General features: G+C 43.6%; 1 protein-coding gene across 1 annotated transcript; it reads right to left on the bottom strand.

The window, feature by feature from the left end:
* Positions 1–1,664: 1,664 nt before the first annotated feature.
* Positions 1,665–17,370, bottom strand: LOC139479064 (tetratricopeptide repeat protein 4-like). Its single transcript, XM_071261816.1, has 12 exons — positions 17,249–17,370; positions 16,258–16,435; positions 15,938–16,055; positions 13,492–13,653; positions 12,038–12,115; positions 10,601–10,668; positions 10,393–10,449; positions 9,546–9,632; positions 7,486–7,691; positions 4,906–4,996; positions 3,378–3,460; positions 1,665–1,761 (listed from the first exon to the last, which is right to left on the bottom strand). The coding sequence occupies exons 2-12, from the start codon at positions 16,423–16,425 to the stop codon at positions 1,665–1,667; spliced, it is 1,215 nt and encodes a 404-aa protein (XP_071117917.1). The 5' UTR covers positions 16,426–16,435; positions 17,249–17,370.
* Between the last annotated feature and the right edge of the window lie 294 nt (positions 17,371–17,664).

The following is a 17,664-nucleotide window of genomic DNA, read 5'->3' as shown; positions in this document are numbered from 1 at the left end:
GGTCTATGGTGGTACACTGTGGTCTATGGTGGTACATTGTGGTCTATGGTGGTACACTGTGGTCTATGGTAGTACATTGTGGTCTATGGTAGTACACTGTGGTCTATGGTAGTACACTGTGGGTCTATGGTAGTACACTGTGGTCTACGGTGGTACACTGTGGTCTATGGTGGTACATTGTGGTCTATGGTGGTACACTGTGGTCTATGGTGGTACACTGTGGTCTATGGAGGTAAACTTTGGTCTATGGTAGTACACTGTGGTCTATGGTAGTACACTGTGGTCTATGGTAGTACATTGTGGTCTATGGTGGTACACTGTGGGTCTATGGTAGTACACTGTGGTCTATGGTAGTACACTGTGGTCTATGGTAGTACACTGTGGTCTACGGTACTACACTGTGGTCTATGGTAGTACATTGTGGTCTATGGTGGTACACTGTGGTCTATGGTAGTACACTGTGGTCTATGGTAGTACATTGTGGTCTATGGTAGTACATTGTGGTCTATGGTGGTACACTGTGGTCTATGGTAGTACACTGTGGTCTATGGTAGTACACTGTGGTCTATGGTAGTACATTGTGGTCTATGGTAGTACACTGTGGTCTATGGTACTACACTGTGGTCTACGGTACTACACTGTGGTCTATGGTAGTGCACTGTGGTCTATGGTAGTACACTGTGGTATATGGTGGTACACAGTGGGTCTATGGTAGTACACTGTGGTCTATGGTACTACACTGTGGTCTATGGTAGTACATTGTGGTCTATGGTAGTACATTGTGGTCTATGGTGGTACACTGTGGTCTATGGTAGTACACTGTGGTCTATGGTAGTACACTGTGGTCTATGGTAGTACATTGTGGTCTATGGTAGTACATTGTGGTCTATGGAGGTACACTGTGGTCTATGGTAGTACATTGTGGTCTATGGTGGTACATTGTGGTCTATAGTAGTACATTGTGGTCTATGGTGGTACATTGTGGTCTATGGTAGTACACTGTGGTCTATGGTAGTACACTGTGGTCTATGGTAGTACATTGTGGTCTATGGTAGTACATTGTGGTCTATGGTAGTACACTGTGGTCTATGGTAGTACACTGTGGTCTATGGTAATACACTGTGGTCTATGGTACTACACTGTGGTCTATGGTAGTACACTGTGGTCTATGGTAGTACACAATGGGTCTATGGTGGTACACAATGATCTATGATAGTACACTGTTGTCTATGGTAGTACACTGTGGTCTATGGTAGTACACAATGGGTCTATGGTGGTACACAATGATCTATGGTAGTACATTTAGGGTCTATTTTAGAACACTGTGGTCTATGGTGGTACACTGTGGGTCTAGGGTAGTACATGGTGATCTATGGTAGTACACTGTGGGTCTATTTTAGTACATTTTGGGTCTATTTTAGTACATTGTGGGTCTATGGTGGTACACTGTGGGTCTATTGCATTTGTGATTCAAGGTGCTGCAAATGCCAGTGCAGAGTTGTCTCCCTTAGTTGCTGAGCTTGACTGAGCAGAAATGAATTTGCATTTTCAAAGCATTTCAGTTTAGGATCTTCAAGTTGATTCCAGATGACAAGAAACATTCTTCCCAAAGGGATCCAGTAAAAAGGCAAAATCTTCATGTTTTAAAATTTATTAATTGAGCATCATGTTTCATACTTGTATCGTTTGAGGTAATCTGTCCAGCACTTCGAGCCCACCACCAACAGGATAAAACAGGGCGTGCCCGCATTCACCGTGAACCTGCAACACATGATGACAATCAGAACAGCTGGTACAGGTGCACTCAAATATACTCACCAACAAAAGAAACGTGAACTATAGAAACATGTAGAAGTATGTACCTTTATAAGAAGGGCAGTTTCCAATGTGTACCAATTAATGACAACACTAACAATCAGTCAAGTGTTACCACAGAGTGTTTTTATTCTTATCATATGCTTCACGTGATTTCCAACTTTACACGCTAATCCTGCACAAGACAAAAGGTGCCTCTCGAGTCATCGATCTATGATGTCATGTGATGCGTTCATGAGCGTTGGTTCACACAACATAACAGTATGTTCGTTTGTGCATCAAATCAATCTAATATCTCTTGAATATGAGTAATTCTTCATATATTAACCAACATATATGGTATCCATGTTTCTTTTGTTGGTGAGTATACATTGTATTTTGAAATATAAGTAGAAAGTGATTCTGTAAACAGTTCCTGAAACCAGTCATGAGTGAGTGAGTGAGTTAAGATTCAACGTCACATCGGCAGTATTTCAGCCATATTGTGACGAGAAGTACATTCATAATACATATATTTATACAATATAAAAAGCTGTGAACGATGGACAGTACAATAACTAGAATATCACAGAGTCTATTCAAAACTAGTTGAGAATATATAAAAGTCATAAGTATTAGTGAACAACACAATATAAAAATGGGCTAGAGATCGTCAGTAACTAAAGGGAGTGAGTGAGTGAGTGAGTATGGTTTTACGCCGCTTTTAGCAGTATTCCAGCAATATCACGGCGGGGGACACCAGAAATGGGCTTCACACATTGTACCCATGTCGGGAATCGAACCCGGGTCTTCGGTGTGACGAGCGAACGCTTTAACCGCTAGGCTACCCGACCGCCCCTTAACTAAAAGGAGATCACCATACTAGGGACCATGGGGACTTACAGTGCCTTTGCTTCCTGCATGGACCACAATGAGGAGTGCTTGTGTACTGGATGTTGGGATAACAGAACAGCGTCTGCATAAATAGATGCAGTCTCTCACTTTGCTATTGTAGTTGAGTTGGAGTGCTAACGAATGTGTACCCAATGATGTTTCTTAAAATGCTAGTGTACAGAACCATTATCAGTGGCAAGGAACTGACTGGGGTTTCAAGCCATGGACTGACACCTGTCAGTGCTGCTGAAGGGGTGGTCGTCGGCACAGAACACAACACATACCTCAGGCACGTTTCTGTATACAGGAATATACCCTAGTCAAAATACAGAAAAGTAACCTAGGTGCAGTGTGTGTGTGCGTGTGTGTACTGTCTAAGAGTCGACCGGTCTCCCCTAATTCCCATCATTGGGAAACTGGGAGACACGATTCCAACCCACAGTCCCTGGGTGGAAACAAAGAATGATGAAGAGTGAGTGAGTGAGTGAGTATGGTTTTATGCCGCTTTTAGCAATGTTCCAGCAATATCACGGCGGGGGACACCAGAAATGGGCTTCACACATTGTACCCATGTCGGGAATCGAACCCGGGTCTTCGGCGTGACGAGCGAACGCTTTGACCACTAGGCTACCCGACCGCCCAAAGAATGATGATGATGATGATGATGATGATGATGATGATGAACCTACTTTTCGTGCCTCATGGCCTGCAACAAGGAGGAGGAGGGGTCCACTTTATGTAGCTCTTCCTTCACACGATCCTCAAAGAAAATCTGAAATAGTGCAAGAATAAGTGAGTTCCGGTCAACTGTCTTGCTGAACCCGTGGGGCATGAGTACAAACTGTTTGACACACTGCAGAAAGTCATGACATTAACTCAATTCAAGATTCATTTATCAAGTATATATTGCCCTCCCTCCTCACATATACTGAAGAAGAGTAAATAGGGAACACTTACAAATATTGCAGAATCATGTTTACCACTGTTGTCAATGAAAATGCTTTATTTCAAGAAAATATGTTACCAAGTCCACTGTTGGTATCTAGTGTGTTCACAACAATGTCAAACAATTGCTGTTTTGGGGGTACATGGGGGAAGATTTTCATCCTCCCGAGACAAGGGTGTTAAGTGACTATTTACGTCCAGTTTCCAACCTTGCCGAACTATGCTGGGATTCCAGAGTTACATTTTGGCTTGACTTGTGAGTCTATGCATTGTCTAATCAAATTCGTGTAACTAACTAGACATCCGGTTCATAACCAACATGGATGTCAATGTGCAGATTTCGTTTAACAGGTGTACCGCCAAGTGGGTGTTGACATATATTTTGTAAATCTTTTCATGTTTTTAATCACGGTGCTCAAGTGATATGATGCACTTCGCAGGGTAAGACCCATTTTATTACAATATAAATCTTGATTAACGATCAGATCATCTTGACTGCATGCTGCCATTTTGTTTGAAGCAAATGCAACTGATACGAGAGGTGGAATCTGGTTGTCAATAGGGACATAGAAGGGACATAACTCATAATAGCCACTGGTGGCGCTACGATCTAGTCTGGAAATTCGATCCTAGTTTGACAAGGATGAAAACAAGACTCTCATACTCAGTTAATGCCCTTTGTTTGGGAAGATGGCAAGATTCCATGCCAAACTCATGTGGGAGTATCACTGTATTCATTCGAACAAACCAGATATGCATGCATGGAAGGTGTGTAAGGGATCATGATTATGTCACACATATTTTTTGGGAAACAAAGGCCGCTCTTCCAACAGAATTGTTTGATTTTTGTTACCATGGAAACACCCAAACAAGGGAAAATTCTACACCGTTGCACTTTTTTGTCAATCAAGTTTTGTCACACCACACTCTGCTATATTCCGGCTGTATGTTAGAGGTCTGTGAATAATCGAGTCTTGACCAGACAATCCAGTGATTGACATCATGAGCATCGATCCACACAATTTAGGCTACGATGTCATGCAATTAAACAAGTCACTGAGCCCAATCCCCTGATCCATGATACATGGGCATAGGATACAGGCACGCCAAAGGGAAGCAACTCATAACGAACTGCAGTATCTTGGCCACATCGTGCCCCAAGGGAAGATGTGATGTTACAATACATATTCATAGTTCTAAATACTTGTTTAAAGCTTGCACCAATCAAAAGCCATTATTTCTGCAACAGCCAATCAAATGCTACATACTGACCTCTATAGCCTCGGGGGTGTACTTTTTGTCCTCATCCCATGGCGGCGGTTCCACTCCTGGGCCAAACATGTGACAAAGGTGGTCCCAGAACCTGATTGTACAAAGCATCATTCCACATGAATCATGAACAGAATTTAGTTTGAGTTATTAAATTCTTATCATCTTCCTGAGGCAAGAGAGTTAACTGACTAGAAAAGTCCAGTTTCCACCCTTGCCGAACTAGGCTGGTATTATGGAGTTACATTTTGGCTGGACTAATGAGTCTATGCATATTCCAATCAAAATAGCGCAAAGAAATCGAAATCCGGTTCGTAAAATGTCGTGCAGATTCGGTCGATTGCAGGATTTGCAAAGCATGTGCCCCGCCAACTTGTTGTCAACAGATATTTTCCAAGTCTTTTCATGTTTGTAATCAAGGTGCTCGCGTGATTTGATGCATGTCGCGATGTAAGACTCGTTGTATCACAATATAGATCTTGATTATCGATCAGATCGTCTTCCAGACCAGGAATTCCAGCCTAGTTCGGCAAGGGTGGAAACTGGACTTTTAAAGTCAGTCAACTCTCTTGCCTCGGGAAGATTATTTCTTATAGAACTTATCAATTATATTTTATGGGAGACAAGAGACGGTTTAGCTCTGAAATCCCTGCTGGGTCAGAATGGCAGCTGAGACATAAGCATTGGGTACTGGAGACATATTCTGGGTCAGATTGCCAAGTGGGAGACAAGCATGGGGTACTGGAGACATATTCTGGGTCAGATTGCCAAGTGGGAGACAAGCATGGGTACTGGAGATGTATTCTGGGTCAGATTGCCAAGTGGGAGACAAGCATGGGTACTGGAGATGTATTCTGGGTACTGGAGATGTATTCTGGGTCAGATTGCCAAGTGGGAGACAAGCGTGGGTACTGGAGATGTATTCTGGGTACTGGAGATGTATTCTGGGTCAGATTGCCAAGTGGGAGACAAGCATGGGTACTGGAGATGTATTCTGGGTACTGGAGATGTATTCTGGGTCAGATTACCAAGTGGGAGACAAGCGTGGGTACTGGAGATGTATTCTGGGTACTGGAGATGTATTCTGGGTCAGATTGCCAAGTGGGAGACAAGCGTGGGTACTGGAGATGTATTCTGGGTCAGATTGCCAAGTGGGAGACAAGCATGGGTACTGGAGATGTATTCTGGGTACTGGAGATGTATTCTGGGTCAGATTGCCAAGTGGGAGACAAGCGTGGGTACTGGAGATGTATTCTGGGTACTGGAGATGTATTCTGGGTCAGATTGCCAAGTGGGAGACAAGCGTGGGTACTGGAAATGTATTCTGGGTCAGATTGCCAAGTGGGAGACAAGCATGGGTACTGGAGATGTATTCTGGGTACTGGAGATGTATTCTGGGTCAGATTGCCAAGTGGGAGACAAGCGTGGGTACTGGAGATGTATTCTGGGTCAGATTGCCAAGTGGGAGACAAGCATGGGTACTGGGGATGTATTCTGGGTCAGATTGCCAAGTGGGAGACAAGCATGGGTACTGGAGATGTATTCGGGGTCAGATTGCCAAGTGGGAGACAAGCATGGGTACTGGAGATGTATTCTGGGTCACTGTTATTGCTCCATCAGCTATTAGTGGCAAAAAGATTGTCATTAATAAATGAGTGAATAGGGTTTTAGAATGCTTTTAGTAATATTCCAGCCACATCACGGCAGCGGGCACTAGAAGTGGACTTTAAAATCAATACTGTAAATCTTGATATTAATGCGAGGGTGAATTAAATGCGAAAAATGCGAGTGGTCTTTGCTCGCATTATTAAACATCGCATTTATATCAACAATAAGACATTTTGGATAGCAGAAATACTAAACAATGTCATTCAAACACTAATTACATCCTGTGAATTGTCACTGCTGGGGTCAAGACAAGTGTTCTACTCACTTATGTCATCACTGATCACACCTGCAAGTCCAGACAGACGCCACCCAACACCGTGTATTTGCTCTTTGCGACTGCATCAAAGGCCGACACGAGCCAGCGCGCACGTATTGTTTTAGCTGAAGTACTCTACTCAGAGCTAATAAGCCGTGCTATTTGGTGTGTGATTGGATTAATGTAAGGTTGGATTAAGGTGAGGATTCTCCTGTAAACCTGACAGAGGACATTTTGTTTAGATATAAATCCACTGATGCTTGAGAGGAGGGGGGTGTCGCATTGAGTCGCATTTTTGGCAAGGGGCCAGCGGTCGCATTCTTTTGGAGACGCATTAATTTCACGTTTTACAGTACTCATGTTGGGAGTGAGTGAGTGAGTGAGTGAGTGAGTATGGCTTTATGCCACTTTTAGCAATATTCCAGCAATATCACGGCGGGGGGACACCAGAAATGGGCTTCACACATTGTACCCATGTCGGTAATCAAACCCGGGTCTTCGGCGTGGTGAGCGAACGCTTTAACCACTAGGACCGCCCCAGTTGGGAATTGAACCCTAGTGCTTAGTGTTAACCATCAGGCATCCCCATCACCCACTGTTATCAGTCAAGAAGATAACATCCCAACAGTTCCTTCCTTGATTTCAGGTCGTACACTTACACATTATTCTCGTTGAAAGCCTCAATGAAGTCTGTTTGTCCATGCTCTGGATAGAAGAACAGAACTGGCCAGAACATGGTGCCGCTTTCGTCTACATGCACTTTGGATCCAGATGGGTTGTGACTTTCCAGACTTGTGAACAGGAGAGGGTTGAGCTTGGCCGTCTCCGCCGTCCTCTTCAGTCCACCCACCTTGATGCCACGATCCTGCAACATCACGCAGGTCATCAATGAGTGAGTGAGTGAGTATGGTTTTACGCCGCTTTTAGCAATATTCCAGCAATATCACGGCGGGGGACACCAGAAATGGGCTTCACACATTATACCCATGTCGGGAATCGAACCCGGGTCTTCGGCGTGACGAGCGAACGCTTTAACCACTAGGCTACCCGACCGCCCCAGGTCATCAATGGCAGATCTGATGAAGCTTATAGTCATGCCATCCAAGCTATTCTGCTTCTCATCCCAAGGCTTTCATTTTTGTTTGTTATTAGCAGGTATTATAGCTAAAATGGATAGAATTATCATAAAAACGCCCGCATGTTATCAGAAATGAGCGGCCCACTGTAACTTGCTAATCTTGTATTGCTTGATGATGGGCCATTATCACGCCCGTTGTTAGGTGACGTCATAGGGTAGGGATAGGTGACTTAACGTTCAATAGTGATGTCATCTGGTTTGTTCTATGACGTTTCCATATTTGTAAAAGTGGGACAGTGACATTCGTGTTGATTGCAGTAAATGTTTCAAAATCGATAATGTTGTTTCTTTTTATTTGATAACAAATTCCATCCATCTTAGCTATAATAACGATAACGCCATTTTTCAGGGCATTATCATTTGCAGAAGCCCTCGGTCTTTTCAAATGCCCTCCTTCGTCGGGCAGTTAATGGAAGACCTCGGGCTTCTGCAAATGATAATGCCTTGAAAAATAGCGTTACCCTTATAATATCAAGGCCATGTCAGGTCCGTCTGTGTCATTGTGGGTCATAAGAACAAACAATATCTTTAGGTAGCTAAGTCCATCAGCAATCAATTACCTTTTGTAGAAAATCAGATTCTAAAATTCTAAATGGCAGTTTTTTCTCTTCCTGAATAATTATTAAGGATTATGTATCAACAAGACAAAAAATAAGCAGGGCTGACTAATACCCCGACTTCCACTCCAACATATTTCAAAACTCCAAGTTCAAAAACAGTTAAAAGCAATTTTTTCTCTGAAAATCTAGCTATCAATATCAATCTTTGCGCTGCATCTCTCCTGCTGGTATAGAAACTGTACCCCCAATTGGAAAAGAATCCATGAAGGAGTTTTTAAGTTAGGTCACACAAATGTTGAAGTAAACAAAATATTCTAAGTTCAAAACACGAAAAACATATTTTTTCAGAAAATACATATAATCAAAATCAAACTTTGCACTGCACCTCCTCTATAAGTAAGAAAACTGTTTCCTAAATTTGAAAAGAATCTATGCAGTAATTTTCAAGTTATAGGTCACACAAATGTTTTAGCAAAACCATTCTTAAGTAAAAAAGTAAAAAAAGCTGTACTGTTTCAGAAATATCAAAATATTGAAAGCAAACTTCACACTGTACCTCTCCTATAGGCATAAAAACTGTCCACCAAGTTTCAAAAGATCAATGTACCAGTAGTAATTTTCAAGTTTGAGGTTGCACAAAAAATGTCCTCGGAAGGACAGACGGACAGAATTCCTTGCTATAACTACAGACCGTCCGCCCTTTTAGGTCGGGGGTATTAAAAGTAATTTCTGAACCCTCAGTAATTGTTTTACAAAAATGGACAACAGTGTTGTCAAAGCGTTCACAAAGGTTGCTGTTTACAGTATTATTATTGCCACATTTAACATGGCCATGAAGGGACGCAACTTGAATCAGATTTCACATAAATGTACCATGTCATGCATATAGGGCTACAATAATTTCCATACTCGGTGGGGATACATGAGCAAATTGATAAGGCCAATCAAATAATTCCGGTGACGTTCCACCGATGACATCATAATGGAGCTGTACAGCATCCCGTCCATCACTCCATCTCACCTTTATCAGTCCCATCAGCTTCCTGTCTTCAGCCTCCTCCTTCCTGTCCTGTGCTGCTTGCTTCCGATCATCCCGCTCCTTCGTCCTCTGAAACACAGAAGTTCTTATCACACCTTAGACACACACACATGCAAACACGGCAGTCTTCATCATACCTTACACATATGCATGCATGCACGCACACACATATACAAACACGGCAGCCCTTATCATACCTTAAACACAAATATACAAACACACACACACAGAGCAGTCCTTATCATCATCACACACGCACGCACGCACGCACGCACACACTCACTCACACACACACACACACACACACACACGCGCGCGCACACGCACGCACACGCACACACGCAAACACAGCAGCATGTAAAGTCTGCACTCTTATGGGGAGCTTAGTGTTTCAATATAATCAATATATTACAAACAGCATTGTCTAACATATATTTAACACATATTTGCCAGTATACAATCTCTTAACCATCATTGATTCCGAATGGCCATGGCCCACCCACTCAACCATCACAACAGCCCACTCACTCTCACCCCACCCAACCATTAGAACAGCCGCCCCACTCACTCCCCACTCAACCATCACAACAGCCCACTCACTCTCACCCCACCCAACCATTAGAACGGCCGCCCCACTCACTCCCCACTCAATCATCAGAAAAGCCCACCTACTCACTCCCCACCCAAGCATCAGAACAGCCCAACCACTTACTTCCCACCCATCAGAACAGCCCAACCACTCACTCCCCACCCAACCATCAGCAGGGCCCACCCACTCACTCCCCCCCCCAACTCCCCACACGGCCCACCCATCCCCTCAAGTACACACCTGCAGCTTGTCAATCTTGCCCCTCAACGTGAGGAGTTCTTCCTGCCCAGGTTCCAGCTGAACAAGGTCAAGGTCATGCAACTCTGGGTATGACGGCTTAATGATGGTGAAGTAAGTGTAAGTTAACCCTCGACACAGGTATGGTTTAATTACAAACACACTATACTAGACTTCATGTCTTTGCAGTGCGTGTTTATTTGAAGGATACCAGCAGAGCAGCATCTATCCACTTCATGGTGTCCACGTGCTTGCTCAGCTTCATACAGCACTCCACACCTGAAGTACACAAGTCATCACACACAAGAGTCAATGGGTCAGGACAAAATCTGATGGGGCTAAGAAAACTGGATTTGAAGCCTACTTATTTTTACTTTTCATGGTGTATGGATACTTTTCTTCCTGAACATCATTATACTCTCAATCTCAAGTCATTTGAAAAACATGGAACCTTATTCAGGATACTGACATGAATACCATGAATAAAATTAGCTTGAGTAATACTTATTTCTGCATCAATTTCTCAGAATTCTAAAAACACATCATGAGTATCTCCAAACTCAACTAGTCAGCTCTGAGCATTTCCAACATTGTGACAACATTCTTCAGTACTCATATTGACACATTACATTTCTTTGGTAAAACTGAATATGCTATACACCAACTTCTTGATTACAATGAGGATAAGTGAGTGAGTGAGTATGGTTTTATGCCGCTTTTAGCACTATTCCTGCAACATCATGGCAGGAGACACCAGAAATGGGATAAGCCCACATACAGAAATACTATAGAAGTCAACTCAACCACAGTGCATGTCAACACTACAAGTATAACACTACAGCAGTGCTTGTCCACGACAGCAGTGCATGATGTCGACACTACAGCAGTGCATGATGTCGATACTACAGCAGAGCATGTCAACACTACAGCAGTGCATAAAGTCGATACAACAGCAGTGCATGATGTCGATACTACAGCAGAGCATGATGTCAACACTACAGAAGTGCATGATGTCAACACTATAACAGAGCATGATTCAACACTACAGCACTGCATGATGTCGACACTACAGCACTGCATGATGTCAACACTATAGCAGAGCATAATTCAACACTACAGCACTGCATGATGTCGATACAACAGCAGTGCATGATGTCGACACTACAGCAGTGCATGATGTCGATACTACAGCAGAGCATGTCAACACTACAGCAGTGCACGATGTCAACACTACAGCACTGCATGATGTCAACACTACAGCAGTGTACGATGTCAACACTACAGCACTGCATGATGTCAACACTACAACAGTGCATGATGTCAACACTACATCAGTGCATGGTGTCAACACTACAGCAGTGCATGATGTCAACACTACAGCACTGCATGATGTCAACACTACAACAGTGCATGATGTCAACACTACAGCACTGCATGATGTCAACACTACAGAAGTGCATGATGTCAACACTACAGCAGTGCATGATGTCAACACTACAGCAGTGCATGATGTCAACACTACACCAATGCATGATGTCAACACTACAGCAGTGCATAATGTCAACACTACAGCAGTGCATGATGTCAACACTACAGCAGTGCATGATGTCAACACTACAGCACTGTACGATGTCCCAGGTTCACTCACCTCTCAGGATTGCCTTCCAGTGGTCAGGCTGAAACTTGCGGGCAAATATACAATCCCTTAAAGAAGACCCATAATTTCCTGAAAGAGAAAACACCAGAATGTTAATCACAAATCCAGTGTCCAACTGTTCTGTCCGATCCTCAGTAGCCATTGTATTCCAGCAGAGTTGTGATATTGTGCTGCTTACCAAGGTGTCTAATGTGCTACTTACCCAGGTGATAATGCACTGCTTACCCAGGTGATGATGCACTGCTTACCCAGGTGATGATGTGCGTCTTACTCAGGTGATACAAGGCTGCTTACTAAGGTGTTACAATGCTGCTTACCTTGGTGTCACAAGACTGCTTACCCAGGTTATACAACGATGCTTACCCTGGTGTCACAATGCTGCTTACCTTGGTGTCACAATGCTGCTTACCCTGGTGTCACAACGATGCTTACCCTGAGTGTCACAATGATGCTTACCCTGGTGTCTCAATGATGCTTACCCTGGTGTCACAATGACGCTTACCCTGGTGTCACAATGTTGCTTACCCTGGTGTCACAATGCTGCTTACCCTGGTGTCACAATGCTGCTTACTCAGGTGTCACAATGCTGCTTACCCTGGTGTCACAATGCTGCTTACCCTGGTGTCACAATGCTGCTTACCCTGGTGTCACAATGCTGCTTACCAAGGTGATACAATGCTGCTTACCCTGGTGTCACAAAGCTGCTTACCCTGGTGGTACAATGCTGCTTACCCAGGTGGTACAATGCTGCTTACCCAGGTGTCACAAAGCTGCTTACCCAGGTGTCACAAAGCTGCTTACCCTGGTGTCACAAAGCTGCTTACCCAGGTGGTACAATGCTGCTCACCAAGGTGATACAATGCTGCTTACCCTGGTGTCACAAAGCTGCTTACCCAGGTGTCACAAAGCTGCTTACCCAGGTGTCACAAAGCTGCTTACCCAGGTGGTACAATGCTGCTTACTCAGGTGTCACAATGCTGCTTACCCAGGTGATACAATGCTGCTTACCCTGGTGTCACAATGCTGCTTACCCTGGTGTCACAATGCTGCTTACCCTGGTGTCACAATGCTGCTTACCAAGGTGATACAATGCTGCTTACCCTGGTGTCACAAAGCTGCTTACCCAGGTGGTACAATGCTGCTTACCCTGGTGTCACAATGCTGCTTACCCAGGTGATACAATGCTGCTTACCCTGGTGTCACAATGCTGCTTACCCTGGTGTCACAATGCTGCTTACCCTGGTGTCACAATGCTGCTTACCAAGGTGATACAATGCTGCTTACCCTGGTGTCACAAAGCTGCTTACCCAGGTGGTACAATGCTGCTTACCCTGGTGTCACAATGCTGCTTACCAAGGTGATACAATGCTGCTTACCCTGGTGTCACAAAGCTGCTTACCCAGGTGGTACAATGCTGCTTACCCAGGTGGTACAATGCTGCTTACCCAGGTGGTACTGTGCTGCTGCTCGGTTGGTATAGCACACAGCGTTCAGCTTCCTGTCGGGACTCTTGCTCTTTATGGCCTCTGTGTAATTGTCGATTGCAATGCGATACTTTTTCTTCTTGAAGTTGTCATTACCATCATCTCTGTAGCTGTCTGCGCGAGCTGTGGAGAAATAACCACGTTATAGTTGGAACACATTTAGATTCACTCATAGAGGGCATATGAGGGGCCTTTAATCAATCAAGTCCTCGTCACATCAATCAGTAGGTGAGGATATTATGAGCAAAGTTTGTTTGTTTGTTGTTTAACGCTGCACTCAGCAATATTCCAGCTATGTGACGGCGGTCTGTAAATAATCGACTCTGGACCAGACAATCCAGTGATTGATATCATGAGCATCGATCCACGCTATCGGGATCAATGACATGCATCAACCACGTCAGCGAGTCTGACCACCCGATCCAATTAGTCGCCTCTTACGCCAAGCATAGTGAGTGATTTGGGTTGAACGCCGCTTTTAACAATATTCCAGTTATATCGCGGCGTGTCAGCTTAATGTGGGAGGAAAGCCCAAAGTGATGCAGGTCTCAGACGTTTACCACTTCGGTGAAACCCACGAGCACGGGTATGGTGCTGACAAACCTAGAAACATAATACGCCAAGCATAGTCACCTTTCATGTCAAGCATCGGTTACTGAAGACCTATTCTACCCCGGATCTTCACGGGTCTATGAGCAAAGTCCAAAGCTAGGGTGCATGATGATGTGCAAATCAACTACTTCGTAAGTCAATGAGACTGACCATCAGATCTATTTAAGTCTGAGAGTTAAAGGTCGGCATGCGTGTATAAAGGAGGGAGGGAAATGTCCTCCAAGTATGGCACCAACTGTCTTGGGGTAGGGCTGAGAGCAGAGGAACATTCAAATAGTTTGTGAAATATTTCGAAAACTATCTAATATTTCATGATAATAATTGTGTGGACCATGTACAAGGGTGATAAGAATGCACACTGTGTTTGTTTGTTTGTTTGTTTGTTTGTTTGTTTGCCGCACTCAGCAATATTTCAGCTATATGATGGCGGTCTGTAAATAATCGAGTCTGGACCAGACAATCCAGTGATTGATATCATGAGCATCAATCCACCCAACTGGGATACGATGACATGCATCAAGTTAGGGAGTGCGAAACAATGCTACATACAGTGGAAAAAGTCTGCATTTAGTAAAACATTCTAAATTTGGTAACCAAAATTTGAATTTCCCTTCTGGCGGACAAATTGGGCAGCAAGTTTCCATAGTAACTTGTCTGTGGATGGAAGGGAGGTGAGGTGAAATGGGGTTTAACGTCGTGTTCAAGATTATTGCACTTATAAAGCGATGTGCATGCATTGTGTGTGTGTCTGCTTGTACTAGTCCAGACTGATGCCGATTTAATAGACTTAGCCCACTGAGATACCATGCCGCAGTTGAACATGAATAACGCAGTTAGACACAGTATACTAGCTCCGAGTTGACAAGTACTCTTCACGTCAAAGTACCATCTTTCAACATCTATTGGAATGACGAGGACTTGGATCGAACCCCGGACCTTCCCATCTCTAGGCGGACACTCTACCACTAGACCACGGAGCGGGTCGGATGGTAGGGAGAATCTCATTCATGGTTTTACATTACATTCTCGCATTAGCTGGGAGTGAAGCTGACGCCCCTGCACTGACCTCACTTGTGACGATAGCAGGGCATATTTGGGGGACACTTTATTCTAAATCAGGGGGGGTGGTCACAGGTGTGTCATCTTGCAGTAAATTTAATGTCAATATTTCCTTTAACCCCCAAGTACCACCACTTATCATTTTATCCTGACTCTGATTACCATTTTCTGTACCAAGGCTGTTGTACCATGTATCTCCTCCCCTACCTCTAAAAAATGGACCCTGCCAGGCCTTATCTTAGTTACTGGCTGTACTATCAGTTTGTTTTCAACTGACTACTGGCCACTGACAAAATGTCTCTTGTTTCTGAATTTTCTAATTATGGATCAAAGTGGGCGATGAGCTCGCTTCACAATTGAAGCACCTGGTAATATTTCACTAGTGATCAACTGCACTGAAGTGCTATGCGTAGGTTTATTATTATTTTAAATATATTTAGTAAAAGTTGCAACTAAAATAACATAGTGGGAGCTGACACAGCTGAGGTAGGTTGCCCAGGAACCATAGATGACGACCACGTCTTGGATCTACGAGGAGAACCGACGATCCATGGTGATGCTGGGGCATGTTTGGGTGAACTGTTTTCAGAAGATGGAAACTTTGTTCTAGGGTGTTTCCACAACAGGATCGAAAGAAGGAGGAAGAAAGGAATAGTGTGAGATAGGATAAGTTTAGAAATTCACAATATTTCACATTTGTTTCCTGCCAGGTTTAATCAAGAAATCATATTTGCACCTGTTGGGTTTTCACTCTCGTACTTGATGGCCATGAGGCCCTCTACAGCAGGGTGCAGGGGCTTGGTCAGATCTAAATCCTCCGGGGACCTCATGAAGGCTGGGTGGCCCTCAATATCCTGCAACACAGACACCCCCATTGGTCAACTTGACACACATCGCAGTCCATGATGGCCACATTCATACCACTCGTTTAGTAAGCTATACTTACCATAGACACTGGGTCTTTAAATCTCTATAATGTCTGATAACATAACACCATGCCATATTCTGACTTGTTATTTCAACTTGAGAAATATTCCTGATATATGATTGACTCACTGCCAGTATCTCCTCCATGTTTGCTTCATGCTCAGCCTGAGACTTGCTCTTGCTCTTCTCGATCATGCCATCAAGGTACTGTTCAAACTCAGCATCCAGCTGGGCTGCTAGCTGCTTCCTCTCCTCATCCGTCCAGTCTTTCTTCTGCTTGATCAGCGACCTGTTCATTTTGACTGATCTGGAAGAATTGAGGGGAAGATGTTACTTTGATAAACAAGCCAAACGATTCATGTGCTGATACTGCTTATATGCCACATGTGTGAGTCAAATGCTGGGTCTGAAACAATAATCTCGTGGCTACATCTTCCTGTGTCAAGGGAATTATCTCGGTATTAAAGTCCAGTTTCCACCCTTGCCGAACTAGGCTGGAATTATGGTGTTCATGGTGTTATATTTGTACTTCAGAGTGTGTGAGTGAGTGATTGTTGTCCCTCTTTTAACAATATTCCAGCAACATCACAGTAGAGGACACCAGAAATGGGGTTCACACATTGTACCCATGTGGGAAATTGAACCTGGGCCAACGGAGTGACTAGCAAACCCAAACCATCAGGATAACCGGTATGTCAGAACCTTCTACATGTTTTTAATAACACTGATATCTGTACTTTGTCCTGGCCACTGTTTAGGGTCAGTTGTCCCCTAACTGCTCCGATTTGAAACATGGCAAGGGGCATTGTCTTCATTAAAGGTCCAATTGTCATTGAAATAAATTCTAGCAGAAGCAACAAGCCATACGTCTCAGCATTTAAGTTATCATCCACTGAAATAAGTGTTCCAACAGCATGATACAAGAGGAACTCTTCCCAAATCGGTCGCTGTCGTAGATTATGAAACCCTGACTGTACAGATTAAATACGTATGTGGATGAGATGAGATGACAAATACGGTGATCGAAATATGGACACAATTCGATTAAAACGTAGTAAATAAAGGGAGAATGATTCATGACTTTGACCGATGACCATAAGATGACAACAGTACCACTTACTTGACGACCCGTTCCCTAATCTTTTAACATGTAAATATCGGCTTATGGTTTTCGCTAATTCACATTTGTCACAACAGAAAATATAAACAGTGTGAGTGATGGCGAGAGAGCGTGAAACTAACTTCCGGTAAGGGAAGTAACTCTCCTTTTAAGTGAGTCGCCTCCCTTACACCTTGTTCATTATTGTTCGTATTTTGCAATGTTCATGATACCATATACTTTGTACAGTCTCGCTGCCTATACGTTCCACAACACGTCTCGATATTTTCTTTCTTGTAACATATAAGAGTGCTTATTTGTGTGACCGACTAAAACAATTATCGAGTTCAGTCCATCGACAATTAAAAAGGAATATATACACGGTATGCAGCATTATATGTATTTTTAAGTTTTGTATCATAATTTTTTTATTCAAA

Source organism: Haliotis cracherodii, unplaced genomic scaffold (genome assembly GCF_022045235.1).
Source record: "Haliotis cracherodii isolate W230 unplaced genomic scaffold, xgHalCrac1.p SCAF_4, whole genome shotgun sequence".
Classification (NCBI taxonomy): Eukaryota; Metazoa; Mollusca; class Gastropoda; order Lepetellida; family Haliotidae; genus Haliotis; species Haliotis cracherodii.
The sequence above is the reverse complement of the archived record's forward strand: the minus strand, read 5'-3'. Positions and strand labels throughout refer to the sequence as shown.

What these genes read in the sequence shown, in the direction of transcription:
- LOC139479064 (XM_071261816.1), bottom strand. Translation starts at nt 16,425, where the DNA reads ATGAACAGGTCGCTGATCAAGCAGAAGAAAGACTGGACGGATGAGGAG. An exon ending in CTGGAAGGCAATCCTGAGAG is followed by an intron (nt 10,669 to 12,037) that starts GTGAGTGAACCT and finishes TGTGTACTTCAG; the next exon opens with GTGTGGAGTGCTGTATGAAG. An exon ending in ACACCCCCGAGGCTATAGAG is followed by an intron (nt 3,461 to 4,905) that starts GTCAGTATGTAG and finishes GCACTATTTCAG; the next exon opens with ATTTTCTTTGAGGATCGTGT.